General features: G+C 34.5%; 1 protein-coding gene and 1 pseudogene across 1 annotated transcript in view; both read left to right on the top strand.

The window, feature by feature from the left end:
* KANSL1L (KAT8 regulatory NSL complex subunit 1 like) overlaps positions 1-25,377 on the top strand; it is a 110,188-nt gene that overhangs the window by 81,091 nt on the left and 3,720 nt on the right. The window contains exons 8-13 of the mRNA XM_090283307.1: positions 5,913-6,078; positions 10,646-10,753; positions 20,126-20,254; positions 22,094-22,209; positions 22,992-23,116; positions 24,328-24,382. Of these exons, the coding sequence (XP_090139433.1) occupies positions 5,913-6,078; positions 10,646-10,753; positions 20,126-20,254; positions 22,094-22,209; positions 22,992-23,116; positions 24,328-24,382 (699 nt within the window). The remainder of the gene's footprint in view (positions 1-5,912; positions 6,079-10,645; positions 10,754-20,125; positions 20,255-22,093; positions 22,210-22,991; positions 23,117-24,327; positions 24,383-25,377) is intronic.
* Positions 12,279-13,610, top strand: LOC150022599 (eukaryotic peptide chain release factor subunit 1 pseudogene; annotated as a pseudogene).

The raw sequence follows: 25,377 nt of genomic DNA, 5'->3' as shown, positions 1-25,377 counted from the left end.
ATTTTACTTCTTCCTTTCTAGTTTGGGTGACTTCTATTGCTTTTTCTTATCCAAGTGCCATGGCTAGGACTTCCAGTATTGTGTTGAATAGAAGTGGTGATAGTGGGCATCTTTGTCTTGTTCCTGCTCTTAGAGGAAAGCTTTTAGCTTTTCACCATTGAATGGAGTATTAGCTGTGGATTTGTTATACACAGTCTTTATTATGTTGAGGTGTGTTTCTTCTGTTGTTGAATACAGCTTGCTAATGTTTTGTTGAGAATTTTTTCGTATATGTTCATCGAGGTTATTGGCCTGTAGTTCTTCTTTGTAATGTCTTTGTCTGGTTTTCATATGATGTTAATGCTCATTCCTTCATCTTCAGTATTTTGAACTATTTTAGGAAGGATAGGTATTTAAATGTTTGGTAGAATTCACCTGTGAAGCTCTCTGTCCCTGGACTTTTATTTGTTGGGAGTTTTGGATTATTCCTTCATTTTCATTGCTAATAATCAGTTTGTTTAGATTTTTTATTTTGCCCTGGTTCAGTCTTAGAAGGTTATATACATCTAGAAATTTATCTGTTTCTTCTAAATTGTTGAATTTGTTCACGTATAATTGTTTGTATTCTTCTTTAATGATTCTTTCCATTTCTGTAGTGTTGGTTGTAAGTTTTCTTGCTCTCTTTCTCTTGATGAGTTTGGCTAAAGGCTTGCCTAATTTTGTTTATCTTTTCAAAGAATAAGCTTTTGGTTTCATTGATCTTTGTTGTTTAAACTTTCTATTTATTTCCATTTTGATCTGTTTTCTTCCCTGTGTATTTTGGGTTTTGTTTGTTCTTTTTCTAGTTCTTTTAGCTGTAGAGTTAGATTATTTGGAATTTTTCTTGATTCCTGAGGTAGGCCTGTGTAGCTATGAACTTCCCTCTTAGAAATGCTTTTTCTGCAATGAAAGAAAAGTAACCTTCTTAATCTGATTTTTTAAAGGGTATCTACAAAAGTGTATGTTAAGCATTACACTTCATGGTGAACACTGGAGACATTTCCTTTTGGGCTGGGATGATACAGGATGCCCACTGCTGTCATTTGTAGTCCCCCTTTTACTGCCAGGATAATCCAGCACAGTTTGACAAACAGTAAAAGATATATAATTTAAAATGGAGGATTCAAAATGGTCATTTGCAGATTGTTTTTGTAGAAAATCCAAAAGTATAAACAGATGAATTATTTGAAGTTATAATCAGTTTGTAAAATTATTTTTCAGAAAAAGTAAAATTAATTTTTAAAGATACCATTTACAATATTAACAACTTATGAAGTATTTTGTAATATATTTAGCTAGAGGTGTACAAATTTATTGCAGAAAAATTTATAAGACTTTATTGAGAGGTATTAAATAACATCTAGATAAATGGTTATATATATTCATTAATAGGAAACCTACAATATTATAGGAAGTCAGTTCTTTTCATAGTGACTCATAGCCTCATAGCTTTCATACAATGCCTATTAAAATCCCAAAGGGTAGTTTGCTTTATGTGGGTTTTTTTTGCTTGTTTTGGAATGTGACAAATTCATTGAAAAATTGATATGGCAGTGCAAAGGTTAAAAGTAAGTACTACAATATCAAAGAATACATTGAGAGGACTTGCTCTACCAGATTTTAAAGCTATATAGGTGTTACGAGGGTGTGGTATTGGTATAGGGCTGGAGTATTGGTATAGGTAAGGAGTTTTACTTTGGAGTGATAAAAAAGTTTTGTAATTGACAAGAGATGGTGGTTTCTCAACATTGTAAATGTACTAAAGGCTTTTTAATTTAAAACTGTTAGTTTTATGTAATGTGAACTTCACCTCAAATTATTCTTTTAAATATGAATTGATATATGAAATAATTCATTGCTTCATTGCTTGTAAAAGCAAAAACTATAAATAATCCAAATGCTCATTAACAGGAGACTTGCTAAATACATTAGAGTATACATACACTGGAATCCTATAAAAAAGAATTAGGAAGCTCTATACAAACTGATGTGAAAGGTCTCTAAGATGTACCATTTACCAGGGAAAAAGGCACGACACAGTACAGTTCATGTGCTACTATTTCTATTAAAATGTGGGAGCAGATTACACACATACTACTGAATACTGGAGTTACCGTCTCATATGGTAATTCTGTGTTTAACTTTTCTGAGAAACCACTAACCTGTTTTCCACAAGAGTTGAATTATTTTAAATTCCCATCAGCAATGCATGAGGGTCCCATAACTTATACATTTGTTATTCCTTAACAACACTTATTATTTCCTTTTAAAAAAAATTATAGACATCCTAATGGGTGTGATGGGGTACCTCATTGTGGTTTTGATTTGCATTTGCCTAATGACTGGGAAATTGATACTGAGCATATTTTCATGTGCTTGTTGGCCACTTGTGTATCTTGTTTGGAGAATTGTCTGTTTAAATCCTTTGCTTATTTTTTTCTTTGCTTACTTATTAATTGAGTTGTCTTTTTTGAGATGTAAGAATTCTTTATATATTCTAGATACTAGTCCCTTATCAGATAAGCATTTTCTAAACATTGTCTCCCATTCTGCAGGTTCTCTTTCTATTTTTGATAACAATTTTGATGCACAAGTTTTTAATTTTGATGAAGTCCAATTATCTTTTGTTTGTTTTTTGTCCTTTTGGTGTCATATCTAAGACTCCATTGCTTAAGCCAATATAAAGATTACCCTGTGTTTTCTACTGAGATATTTATGGCTTTAAGCTCGTATATTTAGGTCATGGATTCATTTTGAGTTAACTTTTGTATACAGAGTTAGGTAGGAATTCAATTTCATTCTTTTGCTTCCTAATTGTGAATATCCAGTTGTGCCAGCACCATTTGTTGATGAGACTATTTTCCCCCATTGAATGGTCCTGGCACCTCTATTGTAGATATTTATAAAAGGAAACATTTAAGCTAAGGATGTCTGTTGATCAAAAGATACCACAAAGAAAGTGAAAAGAAGCTCAGACAGGGAGCAACATATAGAACGTCCTGGAATATATAAAGCAAACCTTTAAAATCAGTAAGAAAAAGACCTCCCAATTTTTAAAAAATCATCAAAACATATACTTCCCTAAAGAAGGAAAAGTGAATGGCCAATTATAGGTATCAAAAGGTGCTCAACTTAAAAAATAAACAGCAATGCAAATTTTAACCATGAAATCACTATTTGTGTACTCTGAGATTGGCAAAAATCAGAAGTCTGACAGTAACTATGTTGGCGCGGGTGTGAAGCAGTGAGGCCTGAGGTCTGCTCTCAAGTGTCAACGTAGTTACAACAGCTTTGTTATACCAACACATTTGTGTAACCTAGTCATTGCATCTCTGTCACTGTACTCTAAAGAAATTCTTACATCCACCTGTCAGGTCACAACCATAGGGGTGGAAAGAAAGGTTTACAATTGTGAGTGTGAAAATAATTAATATTTATTTATTAATGTAGTATTTATTTCTATTATTTCCATACAAACAACTATAAACCTACTTTGCCCACCACCCTTGTATAATGACATTTACAATAGCATTCTCCATAGTAATAAAAAAATAAAAACAATCAAGGTGTTTATAAAGAGGAGAATGATGATTTGAATGCACATAATTTTGAGTAATAAAGCAGGAAAAATATACTTAACATTATTCTGTGTATATACATTTTTAAAGCATACAGATTTAAGTAGTAAATTATGTAGGATAAGATATACTTATCTGGAAAAACTATAAAGAAAATCAGAATGTGAGACAATTCAGGATAGCAGTTACTCCTAGTAGTTGAAAGAAAAATATGATTAAGGAGGCACATTATATTATTTAAGATACAGGTTTAGTTGCAAATGACAGAAACCTCAAATAATGACATACACAAGATGTAAATTTATTTCTTTGTCTTGTAGTAGATTGAAAATATTCTAGTCATGACAGCTATGCTTTACATGGTTACGTCGGAGCCAGGCTCCTCCTGCCTGTCTGCTGGTGCTTTCAGCATTACCCTCACCCACATGGGTACAGTGGCTCACTACCACAGCTTTGTGACAGGAAGCAAGGTGGAACAAGGGAGGAAGAAGTGACCTTCTTAAGGCCACTTCCTGGACATAGCACACATGATTTCTCTTCACGATGTTCTGGCTAGAATTTGGTCATTTTTAGATGCAAGAAGGCTTAACAGATGTGCCCAGCCAGAAATCAGGAGCTTTGAACAGGGAGACAGCACAGATATCAGGAAGAAAATAGCAATCTAGTAGCAATCTCTTTTACAGGCTTGTGCAGGCGGTGTAAGAGGAAAAGCTATCAAAGGTATCAGTGTTGTTCTGTTTCTTAAAGTAGGATGGTGAATATAGGTATTTTTTTAAATTTATTTTATGCCTTCCCTATAAAATATATTTTCTTTTATATATATAAAATGTTTCATTACTAAAGTTAAAAAATTTAATGAATATTTTTCAGGATTTTACTTGAATTTTATGCACCATATGGTATTGTTGATCAGACTCTCTAGACATTTGCATTTTTATTGGCAAGAATCTCCCGGTTTTTCTCTTATTTCTCCATCCATTCCTTTTCAGCCTCCTGGGCTTCACTTTCTCTACAGGGAATAAAAAGGCCTTTTCCTAGATGCCCCTCACTTGTCTCCATAATTATTTAGGATAGTTTCAAATTGGCTAATGGGTTTCCTGGATTTGGAAAAATTTCAAGAGAAAACTAATTATATGGTAAATACTCAGATTTTTATTGATTTTTTATATATAATGCTCTAGCCATATGTGGAAAAAGCGAGGTTAACACATTTTTTTCTTTGTAATTTCAAATGTGTACCTTACATCTTTCTAAATTACCTCAAAAAAGAGCAGATAATTCTATAATGAGTCAAAAGTACCAGTGCATCTTGTAAATGTAAGAAACAGCAACAGTTCCTGTATATTTATATATATAACATAATTAGAATACATCTTGGCGATGACTCCACGTTCTTATAATCATGTATCCACATGTTGTATCTTTTTATAAAAATTCACCTGTTTACTAGATCACCCAGAATAACAACGACTTCATTTCCTAGTCTGTCTTGTAATTAGGTGTGACTATCTCACCTAAGTCTTGGCCAATGGAATGTAAACAGAAGTCATTATGTGATAAATTTTAGCATATATAACAGGGACTGTTTTTCTCCAACTAAAGTTTCAGGCATACATGCATTTGAAGTTTTATTCACTTAAATTTTTTAAAGCAAATTAAATATAATTCAGTTGGTTAGTATTCATACTTTTTTGACGCAGTAACATGATTTTCTTGAGATTTCTGGACTCAAATCTTTTTCTTAAAAAACTCATGTAGCATATTGCATGTTTCATGCATATCTTTTTTAATGTTTTATTTTCAATTAAATTTTACTTAATGTAAACATGTAAAATACTCATAGTACTTCACTGTTATTTGAATGTACATATTGTATGTGGTTAGAATTTAAGGCAGACGCTCGTTTCATTCATTGGTTGTAATAGGTTGCCAGGAGGAAGAGGGTATACACAGTTCTTAGTATAGCCCTTGCTCACTAATCTGGAGTGTAACCATTTTCTTTTCACCCAAATTTTGTCACACTCATTTTTCTTTATTGCGATTTCATAAGATGGAAGAAAGACCATTTTCACAGACATTGCTCTTCATTTTGAAATACTGAAAAGGTCTAGTCAAAGCTCATCACATTCATGGCCTTAAGTAACTTCTCTCACTTACTCTGTTATTTTAGAGGTGTTTCTCCAAGGTGATTTAAGCCAGGACCTCTTTCTCTGTTATTCAGATACTGTGCTATAACTGTTACATTCTCTCTGATTCAATTTTCAAGTAAAAAAAAAAAAAAAAATGAAGTCTTTAAATGATATTTTTCTCTTGCAGACTTTGCCTTCAAAAGAAACTGTGTTTTTAAATACTACACAAACACCTTGTCTGCAATCAGCTTCAACTTGGAGTACCTGTGAACACTGTTCAGAGTCTCAAATATTCAGAGAACATGTATCAGAGCTAGATTCTTCTTTCCACTCTGTTCTATCATTGCCATCAGGTAAACCTCCTTATAAAAATTTTCTAAGTAACTGAATATTTCCTATGGTAAAATCTAATCCTATAAATACAAGGAATCTAGTAAGATTTTATAGTTATCAATTACTCTGGATTTATAACTAAACAGTTTTCATAGAGGAATTAAGTAACACACTTAATGTTCTATATTTGCAGTGATTCTTTTTAAGTCTTTTTTTTTTACTTTGGGAAATAACTAGCTTTAGATCTATTTTCTAGTGTTAAAATTTTAGCATTTTATTAATAACATGGATATGTTATTGAAATATTTCTCAGTAAGTCATTGTTCATTTTCTGAGGTGTTATTTGCAGGGAGTTTTCCCAGACATATACTGTATTTTTCACTCCATAAGATGCACTCCCCCCCTCAACCCCCCCAAAAGTGAGGGGGAAAAAGTGCGTCTTATGAAGCAAATATTGCGTCACAGACTGTGATGTGTATTACCTGACCTGGGGTTCCCAGAAAACTAGAAGAGTACTTGAACCTTAAAGTCTCTCCTCATTAGTTAATGATAGTGATGATGGTTCTTAATACTGCTGTTGACTGCTGTTCACTTTACATGGTTGAAATATTAATCTGTTATATTTTATTAAATATTTTAGTACACCATTTGGTTCAAAATATTTTTTTTCTTGTTTTCCTCTTCTAAACCTAGGTGCATCTCATGGTCAGGTGCGTCTTATAGTGCGAAAAGTATAGGAATATTCCTTCACTTATAATTAGCATTGAATTTCTTGGACAGAAGAAAGTTATCCATCTTTAGGTATACTCAACTTCTGAACCCTGAGAATATCTATAATCTGCACAACTGAGTAAATGAGACATATACATTCCCACATCCCGGGGTGTTTTTAAGGTTCTGGTTCTTTGTTTCTGTTGGAACCCTTCCAGTTGTATCTGTGAACTAAAGTATACTTAAGAAGGAAATTAAGGAAGACACAAATAAGTGGAAGCATATACCGTGTCCATGGGTTGGAAGAATTAACATCATTAAAGTGTCCATACTCCCCAAAGAAATCTATAGATTCAACACAATCCCTGTTAAAATACCAGTGACATATTTCATAGATTTAGAACAAATATTTAAAAAACTTATATGGAACCAAAAATGACCCCCAAATAGCCTCAGAAATCTTGAGAAAGAAGAGCAAAGGAGGAAGGATCACAATACCTGATATAAAACTGTAATACAAGGCCACTGTAATCAAGACACTCTGGTACTGGCATAAGAACAGACACACAGATCAATGGAACAGAATAGAGAGCCCAGAAATAAACCCAGGTCTCTATGGTCAATTACTACTTGACAAAGGAGGCAGAATATAAAATGGAGTAAAAATAGCCTTTTCAATAAATGGTGTTGGGAGAACTGGAATGGTACATACAAAAATTTGAAACTAGACCACCAGTTTATACCATACACCAGAATAAATGCAAAATGGATAAAATACTTAAACATAAGCTGTGACACCATAAAAGTCCTAGAGGGAATTACAAGGAGTAAAATTTCAGATATCTCACGCAGCAACATTTTCACCGATATATCCCCTAGAGCAAGGGAAATAAAGGAAAGAATAAACAAATGGGACTACATCAAATTTAAAAGCTTCTGCACAGCTAAAGAAAAGATCATCAAAATGAAAAGGGAACAAACTGTATGGGAATGCATAGCTCGGACAAGGGTTTGATCTCCAAATATATAAACTCCTATGACTCAACACCAGAAAGACAAACAATCCAATTAAAATATGGGCAAAGGACCTGAACAGACACTTTTTCAAGGAGGACATACGAGGGCCCATAGGCTTATGAAAGGATGTTCAACATCACTAACCATCAGAGAGATGCAAATTAAAACTGCCTCATACCGGTCAGAATGGCCATCATTAACAAATCAACAAACAAGTGCTGACAAGGGTGTGGAGAAAAGGGGACCCTAGTGCACTGGTGATGGGAACGCAGACAGGTGCAGCCGCTGAGGAAAACAGTATGGAATTTCCTCAAAAAACTAAAAATGGAACTGCTTTTTGATCCAGCAGTTCCACAGCTTGGGATTATACCTGAAGAATCCTGAAACACCAATTCAAAAGAACCTATGTTCATAGCAGCCCTGTTTACAACAGCCTAAGAGCCCATCTGTAGATGAGCGGATCAAAAAACTGGGACATTTACACAATGGAATACTATGCAGCAGAAAGAAAGAAGGAACTCCTACCACTTGCGGCAACATGGATGGAACTGGGGAGTATTATGCTTAGTGAAATAAGCCAGGCAGAGAAAGACAAATATATGATTCACTTACTATAGGAACCTAATGAACAAAACACAAATGAGCAAAATAGAACCAGAGGCATGGGAACAAGGAACAGACTGACAGTGACCAGGCTGAAGGAGGTGGGGGGTAATGGGGGAAAGAAGAGGAAGGGTCTAGTCAAGGAACACGTGCAAAGGACCCATGGATATGGACAATGGGATGGGGACTGACTATAGGAGCTAGCAGTTGGTGGGGAGGGGGGCCAGGGGAGAACAACCCTGGAAAAATTGGGACAACTGTAATAGAACAACAGTAATAAAGAAAACAAACAAACAATTCTGCACACTGGTTATCTCAGGTTCTTCTCTTCATACGATATCTCAAATGGGCTTTGTTTCCTTTCAGCTTTTGGTTCTAATCATTCAGGGACTGCTCCTCCTTATAAAGCACTATTTTTCGCACCTCTCCCTTTTCTGAATCTTACTTTGGTTTTCACCAGTATTAGAATGGTTTCTTTAGTACATCATACTTTGAAGGAAGTTCCTGACAGGAACTATTTTATTCCATCTTTGAGGAAACCTTAAAAATAGACAGAAACAATAATATAATAACAATGCAGCTAACATTTGGTCTTACCGTACACTGGGCCATATAAAAGCATGTCATGGTTTCTTGCTTAATTCTTACAAAAACTCTGTGATAATAGGTACTGTTTGTTCTCTTAAACATATGAGAAAATTGAGCTTATAGATGGTAAATTACTCATCCAGGATTACACAGATTATTAGTGATAAAGGCAGGATTTGATCTGAGATAGTCTTTCCCCAGAGCCACACTCCTAAATAACCTTTAGTCTTTACTGCCTGTTTTCTTATTAGTAAGCTTGTTTTTGATGATATAACCCTGACAGCTAATATAAATATTCTTTATCTTAATCCTCTTATGTCTTCTCTAATAAATTATCTTCCTCACCTAATTAGGATTATTCTTTTCTTGTGTTTAGTAAAAATCTGAACACCTGCTGTATACTAGGTACTAAGTAGAAGCTAGGAGTATATATACAAATAAATCCCTCAAGGTACTTGCATTCTAGTTTAAGACAACTGAGATGTGAACTATTAAGTATAATGAGTGTTATGAAATATTTTGATAAAAGCCCACCAGTCTTAGCGTGGGTACTAAGAAAGGTATAGGGGTAGAACAAGAACCTTTCTTAGTTATATCATGTTTTCTCCCAACTCTTGAAGAACAGTAGTAGAATAGATGATAGTCTATTTATAAAAGTAAGTGCTGTTTCTTTTGAGAAACAAACTTACATTTTGGTAATTAGAAATAATCAGAATCCTGAAATATTTAAGCAGCCTCAATGATGATACTTATGAACCCTTTTTTTTTTTCATATTTTTTCACACGAGTATGGATCTGCCATCAAAATACATCGTTTGAAGGAGAGATGCTTCTTTGTTTAAAATTCAGACCCTTCCTGGGTCTATCCCACTATGTGTTCGTAGTTTTCTGAAGAAATAAGTACCTGTTTTCTGTAACATATTCAGTTTATCAACTGCTTTATAAAATATTTATGTTTCTTAGGAAAAAGGTTAGGTGTCTCTTAATAAATGCTTTTTAAGATGAATTTGTTTTTGTGTTCTTGATAAAAAAAACAAACCCTTTAATAAATGTGAAGCATATCTTATTACTTTGTTCTTCTTTTGGTTATGAGAATATAGGATATAAACAGTAAATTGAACATCTCTTTAAAGAGAGCTAGTTTGTCAATAGGTTTTAATATTTGTAAAAGATTCATTTTGTGATTCATAATACCAGTAACCTAAGAGGATGTAAAAGTTGACATTTTCATAAAAAGTGGCATCTGACAAGTTTTTCTTTCAAGTAATTAAAACCATGTATTTTATCTTTTGGAAACCTAATTATTTCAAATGCAAAGGTTGTGAAGATGGGATGGAATGGTTTAAAGAGTCAGTCAGGTTTGGCTGTATATTTTAAGGCATTTTGGGTACATATGTTTTCAGCTGTGAATATTTATAATTTTGTTAATCTATGTACTACTTTAGTTGTTCATCATCAGTGTTTGTTTGTTTAGAACATATAATCAGAAATTCCAAAATACTGCTACCCGTATGTCTGAAAGAGTATTCTGCCACTTCTGAAAGTTGTGACTTTAAGCTTTTGTTTATTATTCTAAGCTTATGAGTTATGTGCTGTTTATGGAAAGAAAGCAATCTTAATGAATCTATTAGTGTTCACTGAAAATGTTTTTTTACTTTATTTTTCCAGATGTGCCTCGCCATTTTCACTTTGAAACATTGTTAAAAAAGACTGAAATAAAAGGAGATCTTGCTGAAAATAAATTTGTCGGAGACTGTATCATATCTCCATCCCCTGGTATGTCATTTACAAATCTTGTCCTTTATATATATACCTTTTATATTTTTCATATACTTATTACTTTTGCTTTTGATGTAAATAAAATTTAACAAAGGAATAAATGTAAATCTTTAATTTTTAATATTCACTTTTCACAAATCATACACACACAGAAAATACACAGGGGTAATCCTAACAAGATATGTGTGATACTTATTGAATAAAAATTATGTAATATTATTGATAAATATAAAAAGAAATTTAAAGAAGCATGGATAAGCAGCTTCCTGGATAGTAAGATTAATAAGGACATCAGTCCTCCCTATTGGTTCAAATGTTCAAATCAACGTAATTTGAAATTCTAATAGAATTTGGTAAACTTAACAAAATAACTGTAAAGCCCATTGGGAAGAATAAATGAGAAAATATAAAAGGAATTGCTGGAAGAAGTATTGTGAGAATCTAGCACAAGCACGTACGGAAACATGACAAAAATCTATAATAGTTAGCTTAGATTCTGTTTTGCTTACACTGAGGAAAGTAGATCCATGAAGCAGGCTAACAGCTTATATTTTATTATATAAGTTAGATCAGTGAAGAAATGGAGACCTATTCAGTACAGAATATTGTTAGTCTTTTGGGGGAAAGTTTGTTTGCACAGTAATTTCATACCATGTACAGGTATCAGAATAAATTCTAGCTGGTTTAAGAATTTTAAATAAACTAAAATTATAAAGTAAAACTTGAAAAATTATAATGGAATGTTTATGAGTACTTTGAATGGGGGTGGGGACCTTATCTATGCTTAGAAGCTATCAGAAAGAAAATCAACATATTTTTACTCTCTGCAAAGCTAAAACATCAGTATTAAAAGTGTCATAAAAAATGTTTTACTTTTAAGATAAATTATTTCCAGAAGAAATAATCATCTACCTCAAAAACTCAAGAATCAACTGAATGCCTGTTAGAATTGGAGTTCTGAAAGGTAGTAATTTTAAAATAAATTTTATAAATTTATTTATAAATATCAGTAATAACAAGTTAGACTATGTAAGGGAGTGTTTATCCTAGACACATTAAAAATATATCATATCTAGAATTAAAGTTAATAAGGACCTATGTGAGGAAAACATCAAAAGTTTCCTGAGGAGCATAAGAGTATGTGCCTATTATGGAGAGAAATACCCCATTTCTGTTAAAAGACATTTTTAAATAACTTAAGATATCCCCTCCCCAAGTTAACTTATAATTTAGTTCTAATCAGAATCAGAGATATTCTCCTTTTGAAACAGTTATTCTGAAATTTATCTCAGAAAATAATAGCCAATAAAAATTGTAAAAGATCAGTAAGGAGGTGTCAGCTATCAAAATATATTATAAAGCTATAATCCTTAAAACCCTGTGGAGCTGACTGCACGGAGCTGCAGCCTCCCAGGCCTGGGCCCTTAGGGAAGAGGCAGCACATACCTGCTGCGGGCAGGTATGTGGCGATCTGGAAGGTAAAGAGCTGATTAAGAGCTTGGAGGTGGCCTGCAACACAAGCATGATATCATTTATCATTCTTCGCAAAGACCAGATTTCACAAGTGGCAAACATGTTAGCAGATGAGCTTGGAACCGCGTCTAATACTAAGTCACAAGTAAACCACCTTTCAGTCCTGGGAGCCATTACATCTGTGCCATAAAGCCTCAAATTTGATAACAAACTACCTCCAAATGGCCTGGTTATTTACGTTGGTACAATTGTAACAGAAGAAGGAAAGGGAAAAAGTCAACATTGACTTTGAACCTTTCAAACCAATGAATACATCACTATTTGTGTGACAACAAATCCCATACAGAGGCTCTCACAGCATTACTACCAGATGATGGCAAGTTTGGCTTCATCGTACTAGATGGTAGCAGTGCACTTCTCGGCACACTCCAAAGCAAGGAACACCAGTGAGGTCCTACACAACTTGCTTTGGATTTCCCTAACACAGTAGAGGAAGCCAGTCAGCCTTGAGTTTTGCCTGTTTAAGAATGGAAAAGTGACATAACTATGTTTGGAAAGTAGCTAAGATTGCTGTGCAGCTGTTCATTTCTGGGGACAAAGTGAATGTGGCTAGTCTCGAGTTAGCTGGATCAGTGGACTTGAAAGCTGAACTAAGTCAATCTGATATGTTTGATCAGAGGGTGTAATCAGAAGTTTTGAAATAAGTTGATACATTCTATGGTAGTAAAAATGGATTCAACCAAGCTAATGAGTTATCTAGTGAAGTCCTCTTCAATGTGAACTTTATTCAAGAGAACAAATTAATAGGACGATACTTTGACGAAATCAGCCAGGACATGGGCAAGTCAAGTACTGTTTTGGAGTCGAAGATACACTAAAGGCTTTAGAAATGGGCGCTGTAGAAATTCTAATAAGTCTATGAAAACGTGGATATAATAAGATACGTTCTTCATTGCCAAGGCACAGAAAAGGAGAAAACTTATCTCCACAAGAAGAGAAGGATTAATCTCTTTGCATAGGCGAAGAGACAGGACAAAAACATGAACTAATTGAGAACATGGCCTTGCTAGAATGTATTGCTAACAACTGTAAGATATTTAGAGCTACATTGGAAATTGTCACAGATTGGTCACAAGAAAGATCCTATTTTGTGAAAGGATTTGGTGGAATTGGAGGTATCATGTGGTACCATGTAGATTTCCAGGGAATGGGATACCAAGGAAAGGATGAATTTTTTGACCTTGATGACTACCAGGTAATTAACACGGGCTGGGCAAAATGTGCCCCACCCTCCAGCATCCAAACCAAGGAGCAAATCAGTGGTGAAATCCAAACAGATCCTTGCCTTATAGTTAGAACACTTCCAGAACTTAATCCATGAGCTTTGGATGTTAAAAACCCAAACTAAACCAGACCCTACACTTTGGTTTGTCACGATGTCAGTGCAGGAGCCTACAACTAAGTTCCTAAATGCTACTTTGGCCTAATTTAAACAAGAATCCCAGTTTTGACTTTTACTCAATGGTGAAATTGATTGCTCTTATATTTTATGAAAATATATGATTTTTTAAACCTCCATACATAAAAACAAAAATACTTTAACTGCTTATAAATCTTAAAAACTTAACAGAAATGAGATCATACTGGTTTGTTTCTTATTTTGATTGGAAAAAATTAAATTGGTCCACTTCGCATTGACCCATTTACATGCATTCTCAATTTAGATTGAATAAGAAATATATGTGAAGTGTTGGGCAAAAAAATATTTTTCATTGCATTTAGAGAGAGGAAGGGAGAGAAACATCGATGTGAGAGAAACATCGAATGGCTGCCTCCTGACGCATCCCAGCTGGGGAGCAAACCGGCAACCTAGGCATGTGCCCTGACTGGGAATCTAATCCAAAACCTTTCAGTTAACAGGGCCACACTCCAACCAACTGAGGCACACCAGCCAGGGCCAAAAATATCCTAAGTTCAAATAAGGATGGAAACATTTCTCAAGGAATGTTAAGTGATCTAAAAGGACAAAAATGTTTTACTTCTATGTATGGTACAGTTATAACCATGTAAAAATGTTACTTTGTATCAGTCAAATGCAACATGCTGGTCTTTTGGGGATCCTGATTTGAAATCAGCTATACAAACACACCCACAAACCAAACACAAGCACAATTGTTGAGGCAGAAATTTGAACATGGACTTTATGTTGGACATCAGTGAATTGTTAATTTTGTTAGATGTAATAATGCATGTGGTTACATAAATACACATACTTTATCTTTTAGAGATTCAAGTTGACATACAAGTATATGTACATGGTGAGATACACCTGGGATTTACTTTAAAATACCCTTAGCAAAAAATGGTGGGGAGATGAAACAATACTGGTTACCAGTTTGTAATTTTTGATGCTGAATGATATGTACATGGGAGTTCATTATCTTAGTCTCCTTTTTTAAAAAAAAAAATTTTTCCACAGTAAAGTTAAAGGGGAAAAAAAATGAAAGTACTACGGACAAGGAATAATTGTTTATGCTTAGGGAAAGAAAAAGAAATAATGGGAAAATATAGGTTACATTTTGGTTCTTTTTCATGATAGAATGCTACTCGTTAGAATTTACCCTGAGACTAAACTTGTTTAAAAGTAGGAAAAAATGTATGTATGAAATAATTATTTTAAGAATGTCCATAGTAGAAAAATATGACAATGAGTTCTAATGGCTAGGGAATAGTTAAATTATATCTTCTAATCAGAGGAATTTTAGGCAATATCTCAAAAAATAACAATAACAACAATGAAGAGTGAGTTATCAGATAAAAAAACCATCATACATATATTCAAATAAAAGGTATTATATTTGAAGTATGAAATGTATTATTGAAAGGAAATATACAAAAATGAAATTATATGCTGTTACATTGAGGTGATTATATTTATTCTGATGTTACTCTTATCTGACTTTTAAAAAAAGAGCAGTGTAAATGTGTTAGCACAGAATAGTACTGTCTCAATAATGTAATGAAATGTTAATGGGAAATTAAGAACTAAGAACAGGACATTTGAGTTGAATGCTGTATTATTAGGCAAGTCAATGAAATATTCTTTGTATACCAATCTCCACTCCTACCACTCCCAACCCAAATAATTAAACATTAATTGGGTTTCATCCTATATAAATGTCTTAAGTATCATTAATTTCTATTTTACTGTAGTGATTTCTAGAGAACTAAGTAAAACTAGACATTGAGTACCTACTCTGTGCCAGATAGACTGTTAAGTGAAGAATCAAAGGTGAATCAGGAAATCAAAGAAATTATAATGTAATGGGAAGAAGACACAAATAGAGATGTGATGGGTACACATACAATAAAATTATTCTAAAAAGAACAGGGATTGTATCACTCTGCCTAGAGGAAGGCAGAGGAAGGAAAAGGTGATAGAAAAATGGCAAGAGGAGCTCTAGTAAGACAGTGATGTGTAGCTTTACTTACTTGGAATTTAGAGGAAGGAATGAAGTGCTCAAATCACTGCTTCTCAGACTTGAATGTGCCAGGTACTTGGGGATATTGTTAGCATGCTGAACTGATTCTGATTCAGTAAGTCTGGAATGGGGTCTGAGATTCTGCATTTCTAACAATGTCTCAGGTGATTAAAATGCTGTTGGCGCATAGTAAGTAACAAAGTTTTAAAATGAAAACAAACGTGACTTGTCATGGAGTCATGAAACAGCACAGTGTGTTCAAGTATATACAAATGGCCTGGTATTTGTGTAGGGTAAATTATGTGCAGGTAAGGAGAGGTATGTGTTTGCCAGAGCTTGGATTTATCCTGGACTGTCCGTTATAGTTGGCAGGTGTGGCAGCACTGCTGACTTCCGGTAACAGTGAAGTAGAGAAAAGACGAACTGTAGTGGGTTGAAGAGTGAAAAAATATCAGACAATGCCAATTTAAGGGCCTGTACTCATCAGAATATTCAGTCATGAAAGATAAGACAATGGAACTGTTTCAGATATAAGAAAATCTGAGAGAACTGAAGACAGAGTGATCAGAATTTTCTATAAAGAATATCATAGGAATAATTGGTGAAATTTGAATAAGATATAGTTAGCTAATAGTATTTGTTTCTTGATTTTGATCAGTGTGGCTGTAAGAGAATGCCCTTTTACTTATTCATTTTTGGAAAATACATACAGACATATTTAGAGGGGCATCATGCCAGCAACTTAATTTCACTGGAATTCAGACAGATAAAAGCAAATGTGATAAATACTAATATTTGGGGAATCTGAGTAAAGGACACACAGGACTTCTTTGTACTATTGCCAAGTTTTCTGTGAGTCTGAGATTATGTCAAATTAAAGTTTATTACTTTTTGAGTGGCCAGAAGGACAGTAGCACAACCACACAAGCAAGACAGAAGTATAGGGCTCAGCCTTCTTCACCCACCCCCCACTCTCATATCTAAATGCATTTTCAGTGCAGTCTTATAAATTTGTTTCACATCTGCTACTCAGTCTTCATCTCAACTACTCTCACAGTCCAGCTTGATCCCTTATCTGTACTGCTGAAATACCCAAATCAATTATTTCCTTCCAATCCCTGTACCGAGTGATCTCCTCAAAGTTCCAACCTAATGATGTCACACCTGCTCCCCAACCCCATTCCCTTCAAATATTTGACAGATGGAATATTTTTAATACAGAAGGCCTACCTACAGAGGCTGGCTCCTACCTGGTCATGGTTTGTTTTCCATACACTTCCTTACTCTACACTATTGCTGTTGTTGCCAAATTCATCCTGTTTCCTTTTACCTTTATATGTACCATTTTTTCTTCCCCTTGCCATCAGCTATTTCTGTTCATATTTGAAATCTGTTCCTTTATCTGGGGAAGCCTTTCCTAGTTGTCTTACTCCCATTAACTTCTCTCAATACATAGTACTTCTGTCTTCTATCACACATTAGTTGCAGTTGTGGAAGCAATGCCTATAAAACTACATCACAGGCAGGGACCATGCTGGGGTTTGCTCACCATTTGTGTCCCCAGGATATAACACGGTGCCTGCCATGTAACTGGATCTCTATTAAGTTATTGAATGAATAAATAAAAGGGAAGGCAGGAGATAGATACTGGGTTGAGTTTTAGGATGGAATATCTAGGAGAGGATTTGGGAGAACAAGAACTCAAAGGCTGGGAAAGTTATAAGTAAAACAGATTAAGAGAATGTGTGGAGTTAGACTGAATTGTCATATATTGCCTACTGTTTCAAGAGTCCCCTGCAACTTTACAAAACATTAAGAGAAGACAGGCAAGTATAAAACTTTTGTGTAAATTTCAATAAAAAGGCATCACTTTGGTGGTTTTCTTCAAAATGTTAGAAGACAAAGAAGGCCGTGAATTGCTCTTAGAAGAAAAAGGTGACTTGTCTGGCCTTTGCTTTATACTACTACAAATATACTTCTTTTAAGACAAGAGTTGGCACTATTGGAACACCTACATTTGCCAGGCACATATACATATTAAAACCTAACCTTCACAATTGTAGTTACACTTCTTTAGAAGTAAGTCTAGAACTATGCTTGCGATCTTGTTTTCTGCTTAACGTCTTTCTCTGCATTCCTTTTTTGAGTGGTAAGAAATGTTGGAGGCAGGCTTTCTGGTTCTGTTTCTAAGTAACCATGCCTCTTGGTGTGTTTGTTTCTTGGTGAGCTTGAGCACTCGGTATATTGGCGGTCTCCTTACATCCCCCTGGAAAGTGCATCCATGCCCACACACGTGGTGGCTTAAGGTGGCCATGGACTGTCAATGCTCTTTCACAAGCTGGTGGTCTTGGGCTTGTTCGTGTGCAGACATTCGCTAGTCTGGTGTTTCCCACTGTTATTTTTATTGTCCAGAAACTTAACTCTCCAGCTAGTCAAAGTTGTTGAACTTTTATTTTGTAATCATTTTAGTCCTTCCGTCCTTATTAAGCAAGTGTGCTCTTCCTGGGGTGGAAGTTCTCTTTGCTTTCAGTGGTTTCCTATGGCCTAGAGTCCTTGTGGTCTCCCAATCCAGACAATGCCACACTGGTTGCTAGTTACTCCCCAGCTGCCTCCCACACTTGTCACAATGCTTCCCGTCCTGCTGCCTGTTGGTACCTGTTTTCTCCTATAATAAACATCTGTCCTAACCCCTTAAAAATTTTTTTTGGAGGCCATCTAGGAATTGTAAAATTTTCTGTGAGCTATCTTTTCTGTGGTAACTTTAGGGTATTTCCATAGTGATGTGCTGTATGATTTTTTTTTCCCCCTCATTTGACACACAAGTTCTTGAAATCATAGTTAATGTCATTATAATTTTTTGGCTACCATTTCTTCAAATATAGCCCCCTGTTCATTCTCTAATCTCTCCTGTTACCCCATTTTGGTTTGTCTTTATTTTCCATCACTATATTCCTTTGAGTTGTGGACTACTTCTTCCAACCTGCTGATTTTGACCTTTGAGCTGTGTTGTTATTCAGCAAAGTTGGATTTTGTTTTTAAATATGAAATTATACTTTCCATTTCTAAGGTCTCTCTGGAGGCCTTTTGCCTGTTTCTCTTGGCAACATTAGTATTTTGAAGACTTGTTCATCTGTACTCTGTGAACTCCTTCAGGTAGTTTTCCCGTTTGTAACTCATCTTCTTTCATGGTATTGGTATTCAGACTTTTGGAGTCTCGATTACATTGTCATCTTTAAAGTGGCTATTCACCGTTAAGACTGTTCTGCCACTATTTATTGTTTTTCATGGAAAGAGGAGAAACTTGCTCTCTCATAGGCAGTTAGGGATGGGTAGGACATTTCAAAGTAGGGCACATGGACATTCTCCATCCATCTCTGTGCTCAAGATTCTCTGATTTTATTAAGACAGATAATCGCTCATCACTCAGCCTCTCTGAGGTGTTGGCAGCCTATCCGTTGCTCCAGATGATTGTCCTTCTCTGTTCCCCTTCCCTCCAGGTCTAGAGCACCTTTGATATTGATTACATATTTGTGGCAATACTTTCCACTTGTTTTTGCACCGAATTTGCTCTTCAACCTAATTCCACATGGTGTTAGTCTTTCAGATTCCTCACAAATCTGCTGTACTATTTCGCTTTTTAGTATGGATGTGTATGTGCAGATCTGTGCATGTCTATAAAAATCTTATCGGCCATTTTTAGGGTGCTGTGCCATCTTGAAATCAAGAATCCCAGTAACTTGGTAGGCCATGGTTTTTTTCAGTGTTGGTGAGAATCTGGCACTTCAGCCTACATATTCCTTTTTCCACGCCTTTCCACATGTCCACACCTTCAAACAAAGCAATCAATTTGATCAATCTAGTACTGGAAATATGGGGTTCAGATAAGACAATAATCGTGAAGAAACTAACATTTATTCAATTCTTATGTCAGACATCCTAATGCCTATTATCCCCATTTTTACAAATAAAGCAACTGAGGCACGGAAATATTAAGTGACAACGTTTTAAAAATTCATTGGTTTAAAAAAGTGAAATGGTGGTAGGCACTTTCAAGAGTGAAGACTGCTTGTGTTCTCAAGAGGTCCCAGTCCGTTGTGAATCTGTAAAATCTTAATTGGTCCTTAGTTATTTCCAGAATTAAGGATTCAATGAAGATTTACAGATAAAACTAATCTCTTCTATAATATTTTGTAATGCAGAAAACGTTAAGAACAGATCACTTTCCTTTTCATCCCCTTCAAATAATGGAGTAGCTATAGGAAATTGAACAATTCCTGAAGATGTTTTTATTATTACATGTAATTTTGAATAGCATATTAATATTCTGCAGTGTTGTAAATAGAAACACTAAAATGTTCATTATCTGTGTTAAGGAACTAAAACTACACATTTCCTTTCTTTCCATTTGTTTTAGTACATAATACTTCTCTGAGTCAATGGAGAAATGGATATTTTCCTACATGCAAGCCTCAAATAAGGCCAGAATCTTCTGCACAGCTGTTACAGGGAAGAAAGAAAAGACACTTGAGTGAAACAGCATTAGGTAGGTTAAAATAAGGGCAGTACCAAAAACTGAAATTCTGATCTCTAAACAATCCCTTCTTCATGGGAGTTGATAATCCAGTAGTCACTAATTACACAAAATACCCATGGTCCTATGAATATTAAATGGTATATTCACATAATCAATTTAGAATTAACTGTAGATTGTGCATCCATCCACTTTATGGTGATGAAGGATTTCTTTCCTATGTTCCCTGACTAGAGTTATGTACTATCGTCCTGAATAGGACTTACTCTTAAAGGTTGTGTTCTGGATTAAAATATTAGTACAATGTTGACATACAGAAATTATCCCCATTTCTGGTACCTACTGCGGAGGTGTTGACACAGGCTCTTCCTTAGAATTTTGAGAAACTGGATGAGATGCACTTCAGGTTAACTCAACTGCCTAGTTCAACTTTCTTTAGGAACTTATAGTTGCAAGATGATCAAAAGAGGTAACATTCAAACTAGTAATATATAGTGAGGTTTTGTGTGGATTTGAGATAAGATCCCACAGTTATAGTTAATTAATGATTAAAAAATGAAATTTAAAAGATACACATTAAATAGCAAATTGTTTACTTTGGGGTTTTGTTCATTGTTCCAGTGGATATAAGATTATAGGGTGGGACAAAAGTAGGTTTACAACAGTATGTGAAAGTTTTTTCTTGTATTGTTTATTATTATATTATTTTCCCTATGAACTATAAACCTACTTTTGCCTTATCCTTATATATACATTAGTAAAGTATTCCCCAGATGTAATGTCAACATGTCCAATAAATTAGAAACTAATTTTATCTGAGATGTACTGGACTATAATTATACACTATGGACTTAACACTTTTATCATTGTCTCTAGAAATCCTGCCAAAACAGACCAAGTCACTATGTGATAATCACTACCTGATCAATTAGTGTAGCACAAAATTAAACTCCCACCCACGAAGAGATTTCATTATGCTTTTTAGTGTCTCAGTCTTAAGACAACCAAGTAACCTAGTCTTTGAGGAATGTTCAGACATGCATATCTTTATAAGGTGCATTATAAAATACAGATTACCAAAGATATAAAATGTTTCACTTGGACTGATAAATATAAGTTCAAGTTTGATGGAAACACAGCAGAAGAATAAGTATAATGCTGTACTACGAATTCTAGATAACTCCATAAAGTGCAGGAGATGTCATCTAGTCCCAGTAAATATCATGAAAAATGAACTCTTCTAGATTATAAGACACCTAGGAGATAAGAACCAACCTCAATATGTGGGCCCTGGTCTGAAGATACTACATAAAGGACATTTTTTAACAAGTGGAAAATGTAAATATGGACTGGGTATCAGATTTTACATCAACAGAAATATATTTTTTGTGATCCATGTTAAAGTAAAATGAAAAAGGACAGTATATAAGTGAATAGGGAACCAAAACAAATGGGAAAAAAAGGATTGTGAGACACAGAAAATACCCAAAAAGAAAACATTCTAAGAAAAATTTCATTCATAAAATAAGAACAGGATACTATAAAAATAACAGAGAAAAAGAACTTTTCTAAATTAATACTTTATTATAAAATATTTCAAAAATGGTCAGAAGATCAAGCTAAGGAAACCTTCCAAAAAGTAGAATAAAGTATAAAATTGTCATTATCCCAGAAAATAAAAATAATTGTGGGTAAAATTCTTTTCCATTCTCTTATTTGTTTTTGATATGAGTTTAAAAAATAATAGAAAGAAAACTAATAGAAAAGGAATCTCATGTTACTAAAAAAATAATGCTGGTATCTGTAAGGCACATTAATGTTTGACATTCTCGATGGTTTTCCCCATGGCAGGAGAAAGAACTAGATGTGAAAAATTTGCTTTTCAACACACAGAACCAGGATCCCATAGCAATTTGACTGCTGTTACTAATGTCAACGTTCTATCAAGAACCCAGAATTCATCACAAGTAGGTTTTTTGTATACTGAACTCTAAAACTGCTCTACAGAATTTTAAAACTGATTTGTAGAATATATAATCTACAAATATATAGCCTTATTTACTAGCACTTATTAGTATATTTAGAACTGTCTTATTGGGGAGTAATAAATTTAACTTTTCCAGTAGGGAGCTAATTGTTCATTAGTCCTTGGTTATGACTTTTATTTCTGTTAAGGACAAACTTTATCCTAACCTTCCCTACTCATTAATGTGAAGCTAAATATAATCTTACTAGTAAGAATCCAGCACTTGTGTTATTTTGTTTTTCATCCGATCAGAGCAGACGTAAAAAGGTGGGAAGATTTAGAAAAAAGTGGGAAGCTCAGGGACCAGGAACCCATAAATGAAGATTGTAATAATGATCTTTACTAAATGAATCACCACATACTTCAGTCTTTCCCAATAAAAAGTCAGTTTGTTAACCGATCATTTCATTGACATTTAAGGTGCCTTATGGTGATCTTTTATAATAAATTTTGCATTTTAAGGCATTCCTACTTTTTATGGTCATAAAAGGTTTGTATGTGTGCGCACACAAATGCATACTGCATACCTGCCAAGAAAAAAAAAGTTCTTGTTTACAAAAGACATCCTGGCATCCTCGCTTTTCTCAACATTTTATAGCCATACTTTTAATAGTATTTTTATAAACTACGTAAGTTATGCTGCCATGTCATCCTTACTTAGCCGGAGCGGTCACAGGTAATTAAGTACCGCCGCACAACCACTACAACCCTGTTTTGCTGCAGAGTCCTGTGCGACGGAGACTGCGGAGCGAAAGTTCCTATGACATAGATAATATTGTGATCCCCATGTCATTAGTGGCCCCGGCCAAATTAGAGAAGCTACAATATAAGGAAATACTTACTCCAAGGTATGTATACTTACGCCTTATTTTCTTCTTTCTTTTTCTTGAATAAACTTACAATTTCCAGAATGAAGTTAAAATTTTAATTAATAAAAGATGCTCCTCTTCCCCTTTCTCCCACTTGTATAACCATGGAGGGAAAATGGAGAAAGCTTTACATTACTTACGCTGGAAAAAAATGCCACAGTATTACAACTTAACTTTTCACTTTTTGTTAAGAATTGGGAATTCCTAAGACTGGCTTACTTTAGCAGTCTTTTTTATTTTTTCATTCACTCTTTATATATATGGCACTAAAAGGTATTTTAGGAATATGAATAATTATACTTTAATTAATAACTGCTCATTAAAATGGAGGTTTACACAAGGTTGAAAAATGAATTCAAAGAAAGCAACTACCTTTGCATGGGGTATTTATACTGTCAGAAAGTAACACCTGTGACAACAAAAATAAGGTTTTCATGTAAATATTGCCAAGTCAGCAATAAACACAGTAAACAGAAAGATGAATGGGAGCCTGGGAACACATCGTAAAGGAGAAGTGTGCTGACATAGGGAGACCACAACACAGGCATGAGAACAGTTGTGCAAGGCTCAGCCAGAGACTGAGGCTTCATGTAGGGCAGCAAAGGGAGCTGATGCTAGAAAAGTTCGAACCAGACTGTGGAGGTCCTTGAATGCCATGCACAGATCTGCTTCCTACTGGCAGTGAAGTTAGTCAATTTTGTTTTAGCAATGATGAGAAGTTTCTTAATATGAATCTGGCACCAGGAAACAGAGAGAGAAGCTTGGAAACAGGCATGAGCTGGGTGACAGTTCCAGTAATTCCTATGTCTATTCCAGCGAATTTCTAATTCTCTGTTTAATAGTTACTTTGAGATATTATGAACTCCTCATACTCTAGGAAGTACTATGAGAATTACTACAGAGAATGTTGATATACTCTACATAAAGAATAACATTTATTATTTGTGGTTATGATGTCTTATAGCAACAATATGTTTAATCTTGAGAAATCTTGTGATCCAGTTATTAAACAAGGCCAGGATGGAACTTCACACACGAAAAATTGGCAAATTCTGCAGATAAGGGTGGTTTTGGGTGTGGGTGGGTGGGGTGTGTGTGTGTGTGTGTGTGTGTGTGTGTGTGTGTTTCTGAGCCCGTTATTAGCAACTCCTGACCTAGAGCTGTTTGAACTTGGTTTGTATCTTCAACAGCTGGAGGATGGTTGTTCTTCAGCCTTTGGATGAATATGATGTACGTGAAGAAGAGGTAAGTTGCCTTTTATTATGGGATAAATGCACTTTATATATTATGAAGTCTGCTGAAATAGATAATTGAGGAAATATAAGCCCTTCAATGTACTGATTTTTTTTCTTTTTACTTATGAAAACAAAGTTATCCATTAAGGATATTTTGATTAGAAAAAAACTTTTGTGCAAATTTGACTATAAAGTCAATAATGTATAAAAAATAAAGCAAATAGAAAATATACCATTTGCTTACATGAGTTAAAATACTGAATTTATATGCATCTCTACATTCATTCCCCATATTGTCATATTTTCCTGCATGGGGAGATATTAGTCTTAATAAATCCCACCATATTCAAAATCTTGGGAACAATTTTATTGGAATTTGAAAATTTTTGGACTTTAGAAAAATGATTAGTACATAGATCATGTAATGTTTCTATAATGAAATATTTATAAAGGTATAGAATAGCCTCGTATCATTTCAGATCAGACTATGTCACCAAAGGAATTATGAAAATGTTTTTTTCATATTTTTGTTATAGGAGAGGGAATATGGATCTGTAGGGGTAAAACATTACAAAAGAACATACTACTTAGCCAAACATATACCAAAGTGATACAGAAGCAGCCTATTATGTAAAAGACATTGTTTCTACAACAACCTCACTATGCCCATTGGTCGTGTTCTTCAGCTACCAAAGTTTACTTTTTCATGTCCTTCCCTCCTTTAATGCACTTTCCTAGTCCAGTATAATCCTAGCCAGGAAACCAAAATTCTTAAAATATATAACCAAAGTCTTAAAGCTCCAGGTAAGTCATTTGTTAAATTAATTCTGACTTATCTCAGACAGTTTTACTTTTCTTTGATAGTAACGTGTTCCTAGAACAGTGTACTCCACAACGGACAGTCAGTACAAACAGTTGAGTAAATACAGCATTAGAATATTGGATGTAAAATGAAAGCACTGTGAACCTATTTATAATGTAGTTAAGGTTCAAATGTGAACTACT

The sequence above is a fragment of the Furipterus horrens genome, unplaced genomic scaffold (genome assembly GCF_987537825.1).
Source record: "Furipterus horrens unplaced genomic scaffold, mFurHor1.1.pri manual_scaffold_1, whole genome shotgun sequence".
Taxonomy (NCBI): Eukaryota; Metazoa; Chordata; class Mammalia; order Chiroptera; family Furipteridae; genus Furipterus; species Furipterus horrens.
This window is presented reverse-complemented; position numbering and strand designations above follow the sequence as displayed.